Source organism: Mastomys coucha, unplaced genomic scaffold, assembly GCF_008632895.1.
Source record: "Mastomys coucha isolate ucsf_1 unplaced genomic scaffold, UCSF_Mcou_1 pScaffold1, whole genome shotgun sequence".
In the NCBI taxonomy this organism is placed as follows: domain Eukaryota; kingdom Metazoa; phylum Chordata; class Mammalia; order Rodentia; family Muridae; genus Mastomys; species Mastomys coucha.
Window position 1 is genome coordinate 76687944 of NW_022196891.1, and position 22556 is coordinate 76710499.

A 22556-nucleotide genomic window follows, 5' to 3' on the forward strand; every position below is an offset into this window, starting at 1 on the left:
TCTAGGAAATGTAAAATGGTTATATTTGAAATAGGGAAGAAATAGTCAGATTTAATTGTATAGCTATAGAAAGCCTTATAATCTGTTACTGAGTTAAATTCATATGTTCCTATTTGGTACAAAATCATTGTTATCTTTTATAAAATGAACTTCTGATAATATTTACCCTGTACTGAAAGTGATTTAATTGGTGTATAGATAATATAAACTGGAAATATTATGTGACTAGAATTTAGTCAGATATTTAAGTATTTCTTCAGATACACAGCTTATTCTCAGAAAGTTTGCTTTGGTGTTTATATTATTAGTTTTGAGTTTTGTATCCCATATGCAGTAGTGATTGGTAAAAGTTGAGACTTGTGTTATAAACCATTTCTATCTTAAACTAGTATGCAAGAAATGAGTAAGAGCTTTTAAGTTGAGAATTTGTTGTTAAGACTGAGTGTACAATGGTATTCTTATTGACTGTGAGGTGTAGCTAATACAGTTCTGTTGTGCATACTTCAAGACTAAAGGATGAAGTTTTCTATATTCACCTAAGAGATTTCTGGTTTCAGTATTTCCCTAGTAGACAGGGCTTAGAACCAGTCCTTTTTTTACTGCTATTATAGACAGATCTGAGATGTTTAGACTTGTGAGTTTAGGGCTAAGTTAGCAAATTCATAGCTCTGAGTTTATTATTAGGGTGATTTCAAGAAAAAGAACTGAGAGTAGTTCGTAGACAATAGTCCAGATTACGTTACATAAATAGTTGGTTTTCAAAAACATCAGAAATCCACAGATACCTGCCCCTCCTGAATGATCCACAATGAGGGCGGAACTAAGAATGAAGGTCTAGTGGTTTATGACTCTCCACCCTGTCAACCAGTAGATGAAGATTATATTCCTAGAATGAACGTGTTCCCTTCCCTAACTGAATACCTTGGGTCAGGTCCCTCTGAAATTTCCCACTGTTTTTATGTTCTGTTTCCTTGGTAACTCTCTCTCCGCCCCCAGCTTCCCTTAAATACCCCACACTTCTTGTGTTCCAGGTCGAACTCCTCTGACTGGCAAGGTCATGAGATCGACCCCGGTACCGGTACTGGTACCGGTATCCCTAATAAACCTCATGTGATTGCAGCAAGTTCGATCTCTCGTGAGTCATTGGGTGGTCGCGTCATCCCGAGACTTGAGTAAGGATCTCCCCAGTTCTGGGGGTCTTTCACAACCATCTTTAATTTCAGTTCCAGCAGACACAATGCCCTCTTCTAGCCTCTGTGGGCACTGCTTACACATAGCACACAGATATACACAGGCAAAACAAACAAATAACATTATTTAAATTTCAATACATTTTAAGAGATGGGTACGAACTCTCTCTATAATCTGCTTTCTTTTTTTAAGTTTGGGTCTCACTGTGTAGCCCTGATTTATTGGGAACTTCTTACATAGAAGATGAGGATTGCCTCAACATAAGAGACCCACCTGTCTCCTGTCTCTATCTCCTGAGTGCTAGGATTAAATGAATGTCATCTTAAACTTGAAGAGGCCAGTAAAATGGTTCAGAGAGTAAAGCTACATGCTACCCAATGTTACAAGCCTGACAACCTAAATTTGACATTGAGAACCCAAATAAAGGTAAAAAAAAAGGAAGGTCTGAGTCCCACAAGATGTCCTCTGACCACATGAGCACATGATGCATGTACACACACACACACAGACACACACAAACACACAGACACACACACACACAGACACATGTGCATCTAAAGAAAAAATTTTGAACTTCATATTGAAGGTGATAATTGCATGAAAATACATTAATTATTAATGCATAAGTCAATGAGTTTTTAAGGTAAGCACATCTTGTGAGCTTTCAGCTTGAAATGAAAACTATTAAGGTATTTTAAATAGTACATACCCTTCCAGGAAGAACGACTGCTTTGACCACTCTTGATATACCAAGGTCATAAAGACAAAGAACACTCCCATCTGCTTCTTCCAATCCTATTAACAATCCAGTCCTCTTATGCCAAGAGAATTCTTTCACTGCAAGGACTACAGGAGGCTGTTCATTTACTCCACTGAATCTATATGCAGATAACCGCTCTCCTGTTAGGGAGTTTACAACTTCAAGTTGTGGACCACAAGCTAAGCATGCTAGTCCATTTTTCCCTATGGAGTAAAAAAGAAAAAAGAAGCATTTACTTTATTATATAAACTATTGTAAGTCCCTCCTGAATCGAAAGCAAAGCATTTATAGAGTACAATGTAACTCAAAATAAACTAAATAAAATAAAAAATAAAAAAAGCAACTATAGCAGTAAAACCACGCAGTAAATATACTCATCATAGCTCAGTGACCTCAAGGTTAACCGCAGTCTAACTTGTCTAAAGTCAACACAAAGCTGGGCAGTGGTGGCGCACACCTTTGATCCCAGCACTTGGGAAGCAGAGACTGCCAGATTTCTGAGTTCAAGGCCAACCTGGTCAACCTGGTCTACAGAGTGAGTTCCAGGACATCCAGGGCTACACAGAGAAACCCTGTCTTGAAAAACCAAAAAATAAATAAATAAATAAATAAATAAATAAAGTTAACACAAGTCTATACAAGCAGATCCCAAGACCAGGTATTGTGGGACACCAAGATAGACCAACAAGAGCTACAAAACATGAACCATCTGATGTGCTAGTGGTCAATGATGTTTAACAACAGAAAGTATCAGGATTCCTATTATTGTCTCCTAATCCTATTCAAATTGTATTCTTCTTTCTTTAAAGTTACTGGATAGTCCAAAGCAGGTACATAACAATCTAATTTGTTTAATGTTATCTAGCCACTAAGCAAAACAAAACAAGTAAGAGAAACAGAAAGGACAAGAGAGCAGAGTAGATATAGTGAAATGATATACTAGTCAGGCTCTGTGAGAAGAATGGATTGACTAGTTTCATCTTACAGAATACGATTTGCTTCTTAATGGGTAGATATGAAGAATAAAAAAAATTAAACACACACCCTAAACTTGACATGATGGTGCATGCTTGTAATCCCAGCATTTAAGACAGGAGGAAAATGGGATTATATAGTAAGACTTTCTCTCAAGAAAGAACAAAATTCAAATTACACAGATCCTCCATTTTCTCATGAGCAATTAGATGAATGAAGGTAGCTTTATTACTACCATGGAGACAACCATTACTATATAACAATTTTCTTCTAATGAAAACCCTACCCCCAGCAGAGGGGAGATTCATGATGCCCTGAAAGTAAACAGCTGGAAAAGCTTAAACTTGTGAGGGTCATGGGGTCCCCCTCCCACCAAAACTGACAACAGTCTCAACTGGCAAAGTGTACTGAAAACTCCAGGGGAGCAACTTTCATGAGTTATCATCCATGTAGGGGATGGCCTCTGTGTCACCCCTTTTCCTGTAGTATCCCTCACCCATACTCCTGTAAGTAATTCCAACAAACTCACTGGTTTGTCAAAGCTGGACTCTGATTGTTACTTTGCTCTGCTGTGGGTTCTGTAGCTAGGTTAAGCAGTGAGAAGCCCCACACAAAAGTCATTCATCCAGACACATGGATGGATAAAGACAACTAGCTTATAGTTGAAGGATACTATACTGTTTAAGAAAATAGCAAGACATGACACAATGGAGACCTAAGCTCCATTTATCTTTGTACCAGGATCACATTAATTAACCATTTTTATTCTCAGCTACACAGAATATACCTACTTAGAAAAGTTTTCTACCTTCTTCAACAAAAGACTGTCATGGTACCTAACAAAGCAAGCACCATTACTTTTAATTCAAGACAACAGCACTATAAAAAGGTAGATGAAAGATATCTGTACCCAGGCATGGTGAGATACACATTTAGTCCCAGTACTCAGAAGGCAGAGGCATTCAAATCTCAGAGTTCAAGGCCAGATTGGTCAATGTATTGAGTGCCAGGACAGACCTTAGAGCTGCAGTGAGACCTAGTCTCAAAAAACAATAAAAAGGGAAACAAAGATGCTGTATCAACATACAAAAGCTATATCTATATATATAGATATATAGATATATACACATATATATGTGTTAAGATATGTATATATATATATATATACACATACATACATTAAGGTCTTATTCAGTGAGATTCCTTTTTCACTTCCATAGGTAGAGAAAGATCCAGTACTGTTCCATTAGGATCCCAGCCAGTCAGGAACAATAGTGGGCCTGTGTACTGTGGGACTCACAAAACAATCTTAGCACACCTGCAGTTCCAAGGCCTTCACTTATGTAGCCTCTTCGCTAGCAAGACACAAACGTAACAAGAAGCACACAGAGGAGCCATCACAATGATGTATTCTTATCTATTTGAAAAAGTGATCAAGATGACAAGAAACCAAAGCTGATTGGGAAGTGGAATGAGACCTAAAGTCCCCCTAGAGGAAAAAAGCATGGCTAGACATTCTAGATGTGTGCTACAAGCAAACAAACAAAGCTGCAAAACAAAAACCAAAAATCAAAACACCTAAGGCCAGGATTTGTTGAAAAGGGAAAGACCACCAAGACTGGAGAGATGGCTTAGTGGTTATGAGCACTCACTGTTCTTGTGATGACTGGGGTTTGGTTCCCAGCACCCATCTATCATTTATAACTCTTGTTCTAGGACATCTGATACCCTCTTCTGATCTCTGAGAGCAATGCATCCATATGGTACACATGCAAATATGCAGGCAAAACACTTACAAGCATAAATCTTTATAAAAAATTAAAAAGAAAACCCAACCTGTGCAAATGTTTAGAATCCAAAACATCTTACAAATTTATAAGTCAGATAAGATTTCATTTATATTATGACACTTACTGTATATAATTAGGTACCCCATAGTAAATATGACTCCAAATTTTTTGACATCATAGCAAATGGCTTTTTAAAAACAGAATTTCCAGCCAGGTAGTAGTGGCACAAGCCTTTAATCCTAGTGCTTAGAAGGCAGAGGCAGGAGGATCTCTAAGTTCGAGGCCAGCCTGGTCTACAGAGTGAGTTCCAGAACAGCCAGGGCTACACAGAGAAACCCTGTCTTGAATGAACGAACTAATGAATGAATGAATGAATGAATGATTTCTAGGCTGACATGGCAGTGGTGGCACACACCTTCAATTCCAGCACTTATAAGGCAGAGGCAGGTGGATCTCTGTGAGTTCCAGGCCAGCCTGGTCTATAGAGAGAATTTCAGGCCAGCCAAGACTACAGAGAAACCCTGTCTCAAAACACAAACAAACGAACAAACAACCCCCCCAAAAAATAACAAGAACCACAGCCAAAAAAATTTTTTTTCAGGCTGTTAAGATGGCTCAGAGTGCAAAGACCTGATGATTTGAATTCAATCCCTAGGATCCATATTTCAGAGGATAGGACCACTCTGACTACCTGCCCTCTCACTTTATAAAATGTGATTCCCCTCCCCCCAAAAAAACAAATTCTTCTCAGTGGAAGTTTTGGAGACTCCTAGTAAATGACCAACTATCTTCTAATATGAATCTAGTATTACTTTGTACATTTGAAATATATGTATATTTATTACACTTTGATATATCGTCTCTTCATTGGGGGGGGGGGGTTGAGACAGGGTTTCTCTGTATAGCCCTGGCTATCCTGGATCTCACTCTGTAGACTACTAGGCTGGCCTCGAACTCAGAAATCTGCCTGCCTCTGCCTCCCAAGTGCTGGGATTAATGCTGTGTACCACTACCGCCTGGCTTGTCTCTTCATTGTTAAGTTGCAGGTATATCCCTTTTGGTTTTGGGTGTTTAGACAGTTTTTTGCTTCCTTTGCAATTTTTTCTTCTCTCACAAAGAACAAAATGTGCCTATGGTAAGGAGTCCAACATGCTCTTACCCCTCAAAGGCCAGCTACAGGTAGACTCCTGGTTTTTAATATGTCCTAACAATACTGAACTAAAAGCTTCCTTTGGTTTCTACTAGCTGACCCAAGGAAGCATACTGTCCTGTTTTATTACTTTCTACCCCATGTAATATTAGCATGCCAGTTTAATTTACATAACTTTACTTTATATTCAACTAAAATAAATTTATAATAACCATTCTAACTTCTAGCAGGGAAATTTTTTTTTAGAACTATTAACTTCTTCCTAGATAAGAAAATGAGGGCTCCTCTGTGTGTAGGTATGGGCATATGCATTTATCAATGAGTGTGCAAGCTAAAAGAAGGTACTGGGTGTCCTGCTTCGTTCCCTTGAAACAAGGTCTTCGGCTGAACTTGGAACTAAGACAGCAGACAAGCAAGCCCCGGTGACCCTTTTTGTCCCCACCACACACAGTGGGGTGACAGGTGTGTAAGCAGATGTAGAGTTGCAACTGTTCATGTGAGGCCAGAGGCTAACTTTAGGTATCTTTTATGGCTCTCCTCCACTTTCCTTTCCCCATTTTTGACTACAGTGGCAAGGGAGTAAGGCCTTTCAAACCCACCTCCTCCTAGCAGTTCTGGGGTTAAGATATGAAGCACCATGTCCTGCTTTTACATACCTGCTGCAGAGTTGGAACTCAGGTTCTCATGCTTACAGTACACACTTTACTGAGTTATCTCCCCACCCCTTATAAGTTTTTAATAAGAAAAACAATTAGAATTCACTGTCCCATAAATTTACTTATATGTTCCAGAGCATAGTTTAACATTCATAGTTATAGGTACTGTTTAAGTATATTCTGCCTAGATTGTTTGTTTGTTTTTTAAAGAAATGTGTGTGGGGTGCTGGAGAGATGGCTCAGCAGTTAAGAGCACTGGCTGCTCTCCCAGAGGTCCTGAATTCAAATCCCAGCAACATGGTGGCTCACAACCATCTGTAATGGGATCTGATGCTGTCTTCTGGGCTGCAGGCAGAACACTGTATCCATAATAAATAAATAATCTTTAAAAAAAAAGCGTGTATGTATGTATATATATACATATATATGCATATATATATTGCTAAATTAAAAAACTATTTATTTTACTTAAGTGTGGGTGTATTTATCTCTCTGAGGATATGAGATTGCCTATGGAGGCAGGAGAGGGCGTTAGATCTCTGGAAGCTGAGACTATAGGAACTACAGAGTTCTAGTTCCTATAGAATGGTGGACCACCACAGCCCCAGTCTTCATGATTAAGCAACAAGGGCTCTGAACTGCTAAGCTCCCTCTGCACCTATGCATGTCTATGCATAGCTATGTGTGGTGCAATTAAGCTAAACCTAGGACTGAATAGGGCCAGGCAGCAAGTGTCTTACCACTGAGCTCTAGTCTCAAATTAGTGACTCTACAGCAATGTTACTTACCTGCAGCAAACTTCCCACGAAGCACGGACTCTAGTGTTATTTCATCTTCTCCAAGAGCTTCAATAGTCACTTCTGGGAACTGCAGGAGATCACTAGTCACTTGAGCTGTCAAGTCTTGCATACTTCCTCTGTAAATATTTTTAAAAAATAAAATAATTATGATTGTTCTATTATACAGTACATCTCGCTTTTTCTAGTCAAGATGAATGTGATGGAAAACAAGCCACATACAAAAGTAAATAAAGTAAAATAAGTATACACATATGGGTCTAATGTAGTCTCACTTATAAGATTTGGTTTCCTAAGAAAACATTTTTTTCAAGCAGCCTTAGAAAGTATTCACAAAGCCTCCTGAGGCTAACCTTTATTTTCACATTCTGTGAAAACCCCTTCCATGTTATTCACTTTACTGCCCAACCTTCAGAGAGCAACAGCAGACAGACAGGTAAACACAGGGAATGTCCACATTTAGAGTTAACCTCTTTTTTACACTTCACTCTTTTTCTTTTTGTGCTGGGAACCGAACCCAGTACTAAACTATTATCTTCAACCCTATAAAGATGGTTTTTCAGTAAAAATGAAAAAAAAAAAAACCCATAATGTTCAGATTCTCCAAAACCCACAAAAATTGAATCTGATACCTACCATTTATTGGACAGAAAAAAAATCTAAATTATCTCTAATTTCCAATATACATAAGACTCTTCACAACTTCTCCTCACAACTTCTGTTGTAAATAACCAAAGAGGAGGACTGGAGAGAGAACTCAGTTGTTAAGAACATTTGTTGCTTTTGGGGAGGACACAGATTTGGTTCTCAGTACCCACGTGGTGGCTCACAACCACTAACATAACTCCAGTTGCAGGGAATCTAAAGCCTTCTGACCCCCAAAGGCACCAGGCACACAGCAAGCATGTGGTTCATACATACATGCAGACAAAACACCTATGCACATAAAGTAAGAGCAAAAATTCTGGTTAAATATGAAAGCACTTTCTGAAAGATTGAAATAAAAAGCAGAGAGGACAGGGGAGGGAGAAGGGGGACAGACAATAAGAATTCTGTGAGACAAGCTGCCTTTGCTCTTAAATATTAACTATCAAATCTAGTCCTTGTGACCCCATCTTTTTTAATGTACTCTGAGTTCCAAAGAGGTAGACTCCTCAGGCTAGACATGAAGACAGACCTATAATCTTGGTACTTGGGAGACAAAATGAGTTAAGACAGCCATAAGTTCAAGCCAGTTTGGGCTACATGTTAAGTTCTAGACCAGCCAGTGACATACAGCAAGACCCTAGCTGAAAGTAAAGCTCAGCCCTAAAACAGAGCTTAAAGCAGTGTACACTGTCAGAATTACTATACCGGGTCATTACATCTGTTGCTTCAGTAACAGCCTCAATGTCAGCAAGACTAAGTTTAATGGAGAGGGGTAAAATACAGTAAAAGAATTCAGAGTCAAGATTCATGAATTACAAAAAACAAGAAAAGACTGAGAATAGAAAAACGGGGGAAAAGACTAGGCAGGGCTGGAGTGAAATTCAATCTGAATTGGCCAAGAATTTGCCATTAGAAAAAAAGAAGTCAGAGCTTCTCTATGTAGAACAAACTGACCTCGAACTCTCAGAAATCCCCCTGCCTCTGCTTTTTGAGTGCTAGAATTAAAGGTGTGTACCATTACATACTGCCACAATAAATTTAAAATTTATATATATAAAACTTTAATATATATAATTTAATGAAGAACAAAACTTATAAAAAACTTAAACAAAATACCATAAACCAGTTTTTGAAGTGAAATACACAGTCCCAAGTAACTGAAGTCTACTGACTAAAATCAAAATTCTAAACCTAGCCATTAAATAAGCACCTGATCTAAAACCAAGTGGGCATAGTCTTTCACTTTTAATCCAAGCCACCACCCACTGCTTTACTTTTTGTTGAGTTTTGGTTTTCAGACAGGATTTCTGAACTCATGATTTTGAACTCCTGCTTTCTGCCACCATTTGCCACCTACAGATAATACCACTGTCCCTCGTGCTTTCAAAACAGTGTGCTGGGAAAAACAGACCCCAAGGGCAGGGAAGATCTACACTCTGACCTCCAGATTACACTCTAGAAGAAGGTATTCATAATCACAGTATCAGACCCAGGAATAAATGCTGCAATATAGATACATACACTGAAATCCTAAGAGAGAGAGAGAGAGCTAGAATGTGGTGCTGCACAGCCACCAGTAGCAGAGGCAGGCAAATCTGCGCAAGCTTAGTCTACAGGGTGAGTTTCAGGACAGTCTAGGCTGTCTTGAAAAACAATGTGGTAGTTAGAGGAAGAATCTGAAATGTGAGAATTTTAAAACATTAAGCTGACATGCCTCAAAAGATGAGCCTCAAAACATCAAACACCTTTTCAAGAATATGAGCCCAGGACTTGTCTTATCTGTGTGACTGAAAAAGAAAATCTGAGAGAAAAGGCTGGGTAGCTACAGAGACCTTTAAGCTAACCTAGAGAAAGAGCATTTCATTCTTGGATTTATAGTTAGGATCTAAAAAGGCTATGTCTTATTTATTAAGTGAAGATCCTTGCTCCGACTTTAAATGTTTATAAAGTAATTAGGTTGCTTTGCAAACTGGTAACATTTTACTACCAAGTAACTATGTGGTTCCCACCTGTAATCCCAGCTATTCCCTGGGTTGAGGCAAGGACAGAGACAAATTCACGGATCCTCTGGCTACAAAGTGATGACTGTCTCTCTAAAGTAAAGAGAGTAGCTCAGAAGCAGGTCCCGCGCCTAACACGTGTGAGGCCAAAGATTCAACCCTCAGAACCACTAAAACTACAAACTAAACCACACAAAATAGTCTTCCCATAGCACTAGACGTCACCGCCTGATAAAACATAACTCACCCAACAGCTTCTGTCTTCCGGGAGGCTGACAGTTAAAGACAGATCCTAAAGCCCACCGATTTAGTATATCTTTAGTATATCAAGAACCGAATTATATTTTCTTCTAAAGAACCCACGCTCTTTAAAATAATGTCTCCAACTGTCTATTTAAAAAAAAAAAAAAAGGCACCAAAACCCAGCGACTTGGTTAGCGCTCGGTGGTGGAGCTCGGGCTGGTTAGCTTTGATCGCTGGCATCAAAAATAAACAAAAACGACAACGGTCACTTTCCGATAACAACACACCTCTAGAATGGCTGCCGCTGGCTTTAGGAACACCCCCCCCCCCTCAAAAAAAGGAAAAAAATAAATAAATCGCACGATCCCACGCTGTGGACACAACTCAGTGGTGGAGCGCTGGCCTGGCCTGTGTGAGTGCGATCCTTCACCGTACCAAAAAAGAAAAGGTTCCACAAAGTCAACGAAAACCACCTGTCTCAAGCGGACCGTGTGTGTATAACCTGTCAATTCGAAAAGCAGAATATAAACCGACTCTCCAAAAAGGCAACCAGAGGAAAAGTCGTCGGCCCTCCAGCTCGCAGAGGCGCTCTGGGCACCTTTCTCTTTAGAGGTCCAGTACCCGATCCATTCAGTCCCGGGGCCCGCGTCGCGAGTGAAACTTTTTCCCCCGCCTCGCCCAGGACTCACCAGAACCGAGCACAAGACCATGAGGAGGTCACGCCAACGCAGGCGAGACTCGGAGCGCCCGCGGCTGTCCTCGGGGAACGCCCCACACTCGTCTCCAACGCCCCGCTACGCCGCTACGCCACGACGCCTCGGGGTCTCGGGTCAGGCTCCTCCCGGGGCGGAAGAGATCCCGCCCGCGGGCGCAGGAGAGCAGCCCGGAGACTCTGCGGCCAAGTGCCTGCATCTGCCGCCAAGGTTATGTAACTAACGCCCGAGCGCCGGAACGAGCCGCACCGGTCGCGGCTCGCGGACGCCGTCGCTTCCCCGCGCGGCAGCGCGCCCGGCCTAGGCCCGGGCCTCGCCGCCCCGGCCGCCCCAGCCGCCCCGCGCCGGCCTCTGCGCGCCGCCCTGCGGTCCCCCGCCCTACCTGAGGCCGCGGGCGGGCCAGGCCGCGGAGGGCCCCGGCGTGGCTGCCTCCGTGCGGTCCGTCACAGCATCTCCCGGGAGACGCGGCCCGGCGCGCGCCCCCGCCCGCGGAAGCCGCCTCTCGCTCAGCCTCTCGCCGACCCCTGGCGGCGCCTTTGCCCAATCCCGGCTTCGAACTCGTCCTCCCCGCCGGCGACTCGGCTTACGGGGCTGGCACCGCTCGGGCCGCGCTCTGCGCAGAACCCCGGGCGCGCTGCCCGAGCACCCCACACACACGCGCACACGTACGGCCTCTCTGCCGAGCGAAGGATCGCGGCCAGGGCGGGGAGCCGAGCGCAGATCGCGCTGCGGGGCTCGGACTTCTCGCGAGGGTTCCGGCCTCGGGAGCCGACTCCGCGGGAATTTTCAAACTTTCCCTGGCTAGGCCTTTCGGAAAGGGAGAAAGGGAAGACTACCCCGGGAAGAGAGCTTCCTTTACGTACGGCAGGGTCTCTCCGCTTCCTAGGAGTAGATGGGCGAAATACTACAAATCCCACAGGGCTTTGCGCGCGGGGCGTGGAGTGAGGGAGGGGCCGGCTTCGCGGAACTAAGGCTGGGCCTAATCTGGTGGTGGTTCCCGCTGGCAGCCAAGCGATGATCTTTCCTCTATGACTGCTACGCTTGCCTCCGTATTTTCCGTTCTGTGCTCCAACTCTTCATGCAAAAAAGCACAACCCTGACTTACTGAGAAACTCTTACTCTCATTTTTTTTTTTCAAAAAGCAGTGTGCTCAGGTCGCCTAGCCTAATCTTTAGTCATTTATCTGAGACTGGGTATGTATTCTGCTGGTAGAGCACGTGCTTGGCATGCACGAAGCTGTAGGTTCCGTTATGCCAAACCTATGTTATCTTTTCGATTTGTTAGTATCGAGAGACGAGGAGTTAGACAGGCTCCGTAATAGACAAACAGACAGGGAGATGGGCCGTGGCTAATTTCCAAGATAGCCCGCTCCTTCCTGACTTGAGACAAAAACTTGGCAGCTTGTCGGGCAGTGGTGGTGCACGCCTTTAATCCCAGGACAACCAGGGCTATAACAGAGAAACCCTGTCTCGGAAAAAAAGAAAAAAAAAAGAAAGAAAGAAAGTGAGAGAGAGAGAGAGAGAGAGAGAGAGAGAGAGAGAGAGAGAGAGAGAGAGAGAGAGAACGAACCTGGCAGCTTTTATTTTCTCCCAGCAGGCCACCTGCTGATGGACTGGTTCAATAAGTTCAAAGCCTGATCAGAACATGATACATAACTGTAGTGGACCAATCAACCAACCACCCTTTCTCTCTTCAAACTGACCAAGCCTAAAGTAGGTCAGGAAGAGCTTTTACAACCCCCAGGCCTCAAGAAGAGCCTGGATTTTTTAGTTTCCCAAGTCCCCTCTCTGCTTTGCAGATCTTTTTCTCTATGTGTCTACTGCATGCAATAACTGCCTCTCTTAACTGCTAATTCTGCTGATGCCTGTTGCACTTTGCCTTGTAACTCTTCTAGTCTTAATGTCTTTTTTTTTTTTTTTTTTTTTTTTTTTTTTCAGTTTGTTCTAGACGTGGTTTCTCTGTGTAACAGCCCTGGCTTTCTTGGAACTCTCTTAGTAGATGGGACTGGCCTCAAACTCAGAGATCCTCTTGCCTCTGTCTCCTAAACTGTGGGATTAAAGACCTGGACCACCCTTTAATTCTTTTAACTAGCAGTGAAAAATCCAATCAAAGATCCCTAGACTGTATCATTTCTAGACTGTATCATTTGGGGCTCATCTTTGGGCTTTCTCCTGTAGACTATCAGAATCTCTCCTTGAAGTAGTCCCAGCACCAAAGAATTTTCAAACAAATAAAATAGAATGTGTCTTTAATACTGAGATGTAAGTAAAGGATTGTAGGGAGGTAAAGAGCACAAGCAGAATCAGGAGGATCTCCATGTGTTCAGGATCGGCCTGGTCTCCATAGCAGTTCCAAGGCTACACAGAGAAAGCCTATCTCAACAGACAGACAGAAGGGGGAAGAGAGAAAGAGAAGATATTAGTGGCTGCTTTAATCAGGAAAGCCTTGCTGCATGCTTTTTGAGATAAAGCTGTCTCTTAGAAATATACTGTTGAGCCGGGCAGTGGTGGCGCACGCCTTTAATCCCAGCACTTGGGAGGCAGAGGCAGGCAGATTTCTGAGTTTGAGGCCAGCCTGGTCTACAAAGTGAGCTCCAGGACAGCCAGGGCTACACAGAGAAACCCTGTCTCAAAAAACCAAAATAAATAAATAAATAAATAAATAAATAAATAAATAAATAAATAAATAAAATAAAGAAATATACTGTTTATGACTTTTTCTTAAAAAATGTAAAGGTGTGCTAGTTTGCACAAGGTATTCTAAATTGTGAGAGGAAGAAGTTAAAGAAGATTTCGCAGTAAGTGCTGGGTGGCCCGGTTCTGCTTTGTGAGTAGTGAGTGGGGTGTGTGAAGACCTTCTCATGTACACCATTGGCCTTGAACTCAGGGTGTAACCGAGGATGGCAGTGCTGAGATCACAGGCATGCACCCCTTCCCCAGTGTTAGGAGGTTCCAAGGACCAAATGCAGGGCTTCATGAACACTAAACAAGTACTCTACCAACGGAAGTACATCCCCCGTCCCTCTTTTTTATGAAGTAATTTTCTGTTTTCAAACAGAAAATCTTCCTTTGTCCTACATCAGTGCTAGTTTCCATTCTTGCCTGCCTTCCTCCTCGGTCTACATTCCCATCCTTTGGAACAAATTTCCTTGGGTGTCAGACTTCTTGGTAGCAAGAAGATGGATGTGCAGCCCAGGAGTTCTGCTACTGAGCTTAGTAGCAGGGAAATCAGGTGACTTTTCCGGCATGAGTTCGTTAATCATCTGCAGGGCACAGAGGACTGACTGACATGGATTCTTTAGGCTGGGGTTTAGAAGTCCCAGGGATGGAGGAGTTGGAGAGATGGCTCAGCAATTCAAAGCACTGGCTGCTGTTCCTCGGGAGGACCAGACTTGGACTTTTTGTTTGCTTCTTTTGTTTTTTTGAGACAGGGTTTCTCTGTGTACCCCAGCTGTCCTGAAAATGGGATTAAAGTCATGGGCTACCACAGTCCAGTCCAGTCCAGCACAGCCCAGCACAGCCCAGAATTGGATTTCTAGCACCTACATGGTAGCTCACAATCATGTGTCACTTGAGTTCCAGGAATCCAGCACCCTCTTCTCCCTTCCACGGGCACCATGTGGTACACAGGCATACAGACAGACAAAAATACTTATACATGTAAAAACAATTAAATAAATAGTTTTAAAACTCTTTAGATTATAAAATTTAAAAATCTGTTCCTTCATACTTAATACTCAGACCAATATATGATCGTTCAGATTTCAACCTTTTCTTCTGTCATTACCAACAGACTTTTTTGTTTTGTTTTGTTTTGTTCTCAGTAATCAACTATCAAAAACCCTGAAGCAACTATCCCTGCCCTATTTCCCCACAAATGACCTTTTTTTCTTTACTTTTTTCCAAATGTGTTTTGTCTTTTGCATTCTTTTCTCTCGCAGTTTTCTTTCTTTCTTTTTTTTAACCACTTAATTACACCCACGCCTCTTGTTTGGTTTGATATAGAGACTCATCTCCTTCCATAGCCAGGGGGTGGTTTTAGGTTTCTGATCTCCCAGTCCCAACCTCTTGAGTGCTGGAATTATTGGTGTGTACCACTATAAGAAGTTTTATGCGCTGCCAGGGATCGAACTCAGGGCCTGGCACATGCGAGGCAAACGCTGAGCTACTCCCCAGCTCCGTTAATGTTTTTGAGACATTCTTGCTAAATCGTCTTAGGATCACCCTGCGTCAATCTACTCACTACAAGAATATGTCATGCGCCTGGCCTCCCATCTAAACCTTAATGTCCCGTCTCCCCTGCCCCACCCCACCGACCCCCCTCACCCCACCACCTCCACGTGTCCAGCTAAAGCTTTCCTTTCTGTGGCAAACCCTTCCCATCACTTCAGCCCACACACTGAAAACTTGCTTTGGAAGTATGCTGTGTTCTTTCCTGCCTGTCTCCCTCTTTGCACCCACCCTCTTCACCATCCACCCACTACCCACCTCTTCCCACTACCCCAGGAGCACAAACTGCATCTTTTGAAAAAGCTTCCCTGCCACTTCTTAATCTTAATTACTCCGTAAATTTAATTGTCAACACTAAGCTCTCCAACCTTTCAGGCATTTAAGCATATACCAGATTACTTTGATTAGTTTCAAAAGACAGTTAAAAAAAAAATATGTCAAGTGTAAAGGGGAAGACGTAGGCTTGATAGTTAACAGTGATTGTAGAAAAGCAGACCAAATGAACTAAGCATTTCTTTTATGTAATATTTCACTGTCTTTAACATGCTTGGCATTTATCAAAATCACTTGACTGTGACTTCTGTTTATACTTGGAGTATATCTTGCATCGCCAGCGGGCCACAGAATAGACTTGCATGAACACAGTTGCAAAGCATTCTCCTTTTGGAAGAATGTGAGCCCTGGGCCAGTTGACATGGGTCTGGAGTCCTAGCCTCTTGGTAGGCTGAGGCAGTAGGATAGCAGATAACAGTCGTATCTAGACTGAGTCCAATTCTAGCTTGGGCAATTTAGTGAGACACTATCTTAAAAAAACAAAAGCAAAAACCCACAAAAGTTCAAAAAGGCTAGGGGACCAGAAATGATGGCTTATGTCTGCAATCCCAGCACTTGGGAGTCTGAGGCAGAAGGACGGCCAGTGGTTTGAGGCCAGCTTGAGTTCCAGGGTGGCCTGAAGTACAGATCCATTGAGACCCTATGTAAACAAATAGAATTGTTTGTTTGTTTATTTTTTCAGTCGTTGAAGGGGCTAAGGATATCTTGATGGTAGAGTGCTCGCCCGGCGTGTTCGAGACTCTCCGTTCAATGCACAGTTCTGATCAAAGAAAATAAAAGAGAAGAATGTATTATTTGGAGCTAACCTAGGGTTTTGTTTTTTTTTTAATGCTTTTCACTGCTTCCAGCTACAGGATTTTAATTGGATTATTTCCCTTTCTGGGGCTGTTTTCTTAGCTAAGCAAAGATAATGTTACCTCCTCACCATTGCGGCAAATTTAAAGGTAAGCAGGTACCCAGTTCCCTCCCTTTCACCTGTGTAACCGTATTTCAGTTTAAAGCCAAAGGGCCTAGAAAATGACAATAGCCTCTGCGGAGGTGCTACAGTCGAGAAACTGTGTCTCTCCCTCAGTCCTGCATTCCACTAGTACCTGACAGCCATCTTATCTAGGACAACTTAGAACCTCCTTGAACTGGTGTGAATTAAAGCTGGGTTGGTTTGGCAAAGTAATAGAGAAGGCATTGTTACCTTGTCAGCAACAGAAATAGAGCTGTTCTGTCTGAAATAAGGATAATGGTCTTTATTCTAATGGCTACATTTTCTTCATTTTTGTAAGACTATGGGCCAGAGCAAGCGGTTCCCACCCGGGGTTTTGCCAATTAACGAGTCACAGGGTGAGCAATGAGTCCCATTTTAATTCTTCCATGTAACCTTTCTCTTAATGATAAAATGGACAGCTAAAGTAATCATTTCATGAATGAGCAAGTATCAATTTCACCATTCTAAACAAAAGTACATAACTTACTTTTAAGATGTTAAAAATGGCTTAGAGCCTCCTGCCCTTGCAGAGGACCAGATTTCTACTCACTGTGTGAGTGACTCACAGATGCCTCTGGCCTCCGAGGGGCCTTTTGCTCATGTGAACATACACCTCCACACCATCACACACCCCCACACAAGCACCTCATTTGAAATAAATCTTAAAAACATAAAAGGGAGCTGGGTATAGAAACGTACATCTTTAATCCCAGCACTAGGGAGGCAAAGGCAGGCAGATCTTCATAGTGAGTTTCAGGACAGCCAGAGCTACATAGTGAAATCCTGGCTCAAAATGTGTGTGTGTGTGTGTCTGTGTGTCTTTGTGTGTCACCACAGTCTAGAGATTCTAGATCTCTAGAGGTATTCTAGGCAAAAGATCTTGTTCTGTAGGTCTGGAAAAAAATGAGCTGTCAAGTGATTTAGCACAGTATTGTGATTTGTTTGTTGGTTTTCTGTCTGCTCCTGAACTTTTTCTAGTTCTTTTGCTTTTGTCTATTTATGTTGCTCTGTTCATTCATGTTAGAAGCCTTATGAAGTTATCTGAAGACCCACAACTGCACACAAACATACACACACACAAATGTGTCACAAAACTCATTCTCTCTCTGTCTCTCTGTCTGTCTCTCTCTTACTCTGCCTCTCTCTCTCTCTCTCTCTCTCTCTCTCTCTCTCTCTCTCAGAGGAATGTTAGTGAGATAGACTGGCTGGCATCTTCCTGACTCTGTTTCCCCAGTGCTGGTGTTACAGGCACTTGGCTTTTATGTGGGTGCTCAAGGGTCAAACTCAGGTCTTCAGGTCCTCTTGCTTGCATGGCTGACAAACAACTGAGCATTACCTGGCATTATTGGAACACCAAAACGTTGTCATTTCATTCTTGGGATTTCCAGCTGGATCTGTGAACTCATTTGACATAAAGGGTTAATAGGAGCAAGGCTAAAGAAGTAAAATAAATGCTTTCTTTTCTTTTTTTTTTTTAAAAGATTTATTTATTATTATAAATGAGTACACTGTAGCTGTCTTCAGACACCAGAAGAGGGCATCAGATTTCATTATGGGTGATTGTGAGCCAACATGTGGTTGCTGGGATTTGAACTCATGACCTTTGGAAGAGCAGACTGTGCTCTTACCCTCTGAGCCATCTCACTAGCCCCCAAATAAATGCTTTCTATGGTGGATTGAACAGAGTTGCCGTTGTGGGGAAAATTACTAAGCATGCAGAGAGGCTGAAGGAGGTCTGTTTGTACAGCTTTTCTGTTCCTTAACTGTCCACCTCTAGTGACAAGGATGGTTCTGGGGCAAAGAGATGGTTTGGAGGGTAAGAGCACTTACTGCTCTTGCAGAGGACCTGGGTTTGATTCTCTGTGCCTACATGGTGGCTCACAACTGCTTGTAGTTCCAATTGGAGGTGATTTAGCACGTAAACTCAGTCACCCAGGGTTTCTCTGTATGGACCTGGCTGTCCTGGAACTCACTCTGTAGACCAGCCTGGCCTCAAACTCAGAAATCCGCCTGCCTCTGCCTCCCAAGTGCTGGGATTAAAGGCGTGCGCCACCACCGCCTGGTAAATACGGTTTTTAAAGATGCTTAAAAATATTTTTTAAAAGACTGTTTCTTTTCTCCTGGTACAAGTCAAGTGGAGGAGTGTGTGTGTATGTTCCCAAGGCGTCATACATGGTGGTTAACTGTTTACATTCCTATCCTGAATATCCCTTCTATATTTGCTGTCCCTCATGAGCTTTTACTTCAAATAACCCGTATACCAAAGTGGTATGTTCTGATACTTTTCAATATTAAGTAAAATGTATAATTTTGTTCTGGGTTTTCTGTTCTGTTTTTGCATTTGTTTGGTTCATTTTGTTGTTGAGAACAGTGTATCTCACTGTAGTACTGTCAGGCTTGGACCTTACTATATAGCCTAGGCTCATCCTCCTGCCTCAACCTCTGGAGTTCAAAAACTACAAGCATGCCACCACAGGGCCTTATGTAGCCCAGGGTGGCCTAGAACATATCACATAGCTGAGGAGGACCTTGGATTTCTCATCAACCTGCCTGTGCATCTACAGTGCTAAGATTACAGAGTTGTGCCACACCAGCTCCAGTGGTGTTTACAATCAAACCCAAGGATGGCGTTACATCTGTTGGGCAAGCACTCTGCCAACTGAGCCAAATCCCCAGACCTTAATCTAAAAGGATTATTATTTTTTTTTGTTTTGGTTTGTTTTTTGCTTTTTGAGACAGGGTTTCTCTGTGTAGCCCTGGCTGTCCTGGAACTCACTCTGTAGACCAGGCTGGCCACGAACTCAGAAATCTGCCTGCCTCTGCCTCCCAAGTGCTGGGATTACAGGCGGCGTGCCACCACTGCCTGGCTAAAAGGATTATTTTTACATTTATTGACTGATTGTGTGTGTGTGTGTGTGTGTGTGTGTGTGTGTGTGTGTGTGAGAGAGAGAGAGAGAGAGAGAGAGAGAGAGAGAGAGAGAGAGAGAGAGAGAGAGAGAGAGAGAGAGAAAGAGAGAGAGAGAGAGAGAGAAACTGTGGGAGTCAGTTTTCTCCTGTGGGTTCCAGAGACCAATTTTAAGTTGTCAGGATTAGTGGCAAGCACCTTTACCTGCTGAGACATCTTGTCGGCCCCTAATTCAATTTTTAAGGAAGACAACATAATTTTTTTGCTATCAAAATATAGAATTTATGAATTTGAAAAATTGTTTACATGAAAAGAATTGCAAAGAAGCCGCAAATTTTATTTCCTTTTCCAAGCATGGATAATAACCTATTGTCAACATGGTACCAAGACCTGTTTATTTTTCAAACAGTTCCTTATTCTAGCCTTCCATTTCTTTCACATTATAATCTCCTAGTTTTGAAAATCTGAACATTTTTCTGGGTGTAGTAGTGTACACATGTAGCCCCAACTACTCAGGATACTGAGACCAAAAGATCCTTTAACCCTCAGAGTTTAGGTGTCACCAGGGTAATAGGGTGAGACCTTGTATCTTAAAAAGTAATAATTAGGCCAGGGCAGTGGTGGCACATGCCTTTAATCCCAGCACTTGGGAGGCAGAGACAGGCAGATTTCTGAGTGTGAGGCCAGCCTGGTCTACAGAGTAAATTCCAGGACAGCCAGATCTACACAGAGAAACCCTGTCTCGAAAAACCAAAAATAATAATAATAAAATAAATAATAATAATAATAATAATAATAATAATAATAATAATAATAAGCTGTAGGTTGTACATATGTATTCTTTCTCTTTTTCTCTTAAATACTGCAGGTGGAACCCCCAATATTAGAGAAGTACTCCATGGTGAGCCACACACCCAGACTGTCCATACATTTACTATTATTACGTTTACATTCTTAAACGTTTGTTTTGGACCTTGAGCAGGGAGTGTGCTGTGGGTGGAGCAGGGGCTGCAGGGGAGTGGATGTGCAGATTGAAAAATGCAGACCATCAAGGCACTGCTCATTTCTCCAGTTCTGATCCGCTCCTGTAAGAGGGGTCTAATCAGGCCTGTGTCTGCCTCCCTCCTGAGTAGACCAGAGGCCCCATCTAAACAGCCTTCCTGCAGCAGCTCCCCTCTTCAGGTGGCCCGAAGGGAGTTCCAGACCAGTGTTATTTCCCGGGAAATCGACACAGCAGCCAAGTTTATTTGTGCTGGGGCCGCCACAGTTGGTATGGCTGGATCAGGGGCTGGCATTGGCACAGTGTTTGGTAGCTTGATTATTGGCTATGCCAGGAACCCATCTCTCAAGCAGCAGTTCTTCTCCTATGCCATTCTGGGCTTTGCCCTGTCTGATGCCATGGGACTCTTCTGTTTGATGGTCGCCTTCCTCATCCTCTTCGCCATGTGAGGCTCCACGGGGTCACCCGGCCGTCCCTGCTGCTTTGACTCCATGCTGATCCTGGTGCTGGAGTGTGCAGAGCTTTACCAGTAAACAACAACATTCCTCTTAAAAAAAAAAAAAAAAAAGTTTATTTTGTATGCATGTGTGTGTTGGCTAGTTTCATATCAGCTTGGCATTAGCTGGTCACCTGAGAGGAGGGAACCCCAACTGAACAAATGTCTACATAAAATTGGGCTGTAGACATTTAGCATTTTCAAAATTAGTGACTGGGGGCTGGTGAGATGGCTCAGTGGTTAAGAGTACTGACTGCTCTTCTGGAGGTCATGACCTTGCAACCATCCAAATAAAAAATAATAAATAAATAAATAAATAAAATAAACCTATGGGCCGGAGTGAGCAAGGCCCTGAGGGAGTGGGGGCTGGAGTGAGGAGGGGCTGGAGCAAGTGGGGCCAGAGTGGGGCTACACCCTGTCTCAAAAAAAAAAAAAGAAAAGAAAAGAAAAGAAAATATCCATTGAAGCCTGGAAGACCTAGCTATGATTTAATCTACACCTCATACTGACTAGGCTGAGCTGGACCCTGTAGAGATCCACCTACTCCCCCAGGCATGAAACCCAGATGCATTGCACTCGGAACTCTAGCCCCAGGATTTATCAGAGTGCCCTTGTCTCAGGCATGCTGGCTTGGCACAGTTCTAGGAGTTGATACATGAAGACTCTAGTCAGGCTACACCCCTGAAATCCCAGCACTCTGGAAGCAGAGGCTATAAGATTGTGAATGCAAGTCCAGCCTGTGTTACATAGTGAGATCAGATTCTACCTCAAAACAACCAAAAGCCGGGAGTGTGCAGAGCTCGTACCTAGCACACAGGAGGCCCGGGTTCTATCCCAGCACTGCGAAAAAGAAAAAAAGACTCTAGCTTCAGACTTGCAGCTCTGGCTATCTCCCACCTCCACCCGGATCACTCCCTGTCTGCTCGCTCCACCAGGACCTGTCTCTTTTTAAAGCACACAGCAAATGGAGTAAAGGAAAAATGACTTGGAGATCTCACAAGCCAAGTGTGAACCCCGGGGGCTGCTCCGGAGGGAAGCCAGCGACTCACAGTTGCCTGCCAGTAGAGAGAACAGTCTGTGCTGTGCAAACAGCCACCTCCAGGCCTGGAGTTTACTTCCGCCATTCTGAGCGCCCTGCTGGCGAGATGTTGGCCCATCCCAGCAAATGGGTTTTACTGACAGAGCTACAGTGACTGTTTTTAGACGCACCGTGAGTGGTGCATTGGGTGTTTATGCTTCTCAACCACCCGTACAGGCGTAATTGATATCCACTGATGGTGAAGTGTAGAGAGAATCTCTTAAACATCACCTGTCAATAAAAGGCCTATGGCCAGTGAGCTGAGGCAGGATTAGAAGGTGGACCATCCGGCAGAGAGCCAGAGGACTCTGGAAGAGTCAGGCACAGGATATTCACCCTGAACACTGAAGGAGTTGGCTACATGAGACAGGAGAGAGGTAACCAATCATGTATCAGGATTTATAAATAGAATAAACTGGTAATAAAGTTATGAGTTAGTCAGGGAACAAGCCAAAGCTTTTGGCCTAGGCATTTACTCATGCAATATTAAGTCTCAGAGTCTTAATTATTTCTGGGAACAAAGAGGCCAGGTGGAAAAGCCTGAGGCTACAGTCAAGTGTATCTGTGATGTTGTGTGGGTTTTTGTTTATTGAACTTTTTTTTTTTTTTTTTT

General features: G+C 43.0%; 1 protein-coding gene and 1 pseudogene across 5 annotated transcripts in view; one reads left to right on the forward strand and one right to left on the reverse strand.

Annotated features, from left to right (window-relative positions):
• Ahctf1 (AT-hook containing transcription factor 1) overlaps positions 1–11625 on the reverse strand; it is a 64421-nt gene extending 52796 nt beyond the window's left edge. For 2 of the 5 annotated variants that reach the window (XR_004123941.1, XR_004123939.1), the window contains exons 1-3: positions 10900–11226; positions 7311–7438; positions 1901–2154 (exon numbers count right to left, since the gene is read on the reverse strand). Coding sequence is in view for 3 of the 5 variants with exons in the window: in XM_031391056.1 (XP_031246916.1) it covers positions 1901–2154; positions 7311–7431 (375 nt within the window). In the remaining 2 variants the exon portion in view is untranslated. Of the gene's footprint in view, positions 1–1900; positions 2155–7310; positions 7439–10899; positions 11228–11305 lie in introns of those variants that run through there. The other 3 variants (XM_031391056.1, XM_031391063.1, XM_031391066.1) reach the window with 3 other exon arrangements.
• An 8684-nt stretch (positions 11626–20309) lies between these two features.
• On the forward strand, positions 20310–20848 carry LOC116071387 (annotated as a pseudogene).
• The last annotated feature ends 1708 nt before the right edge of the window (positions 20849–22556 follow it).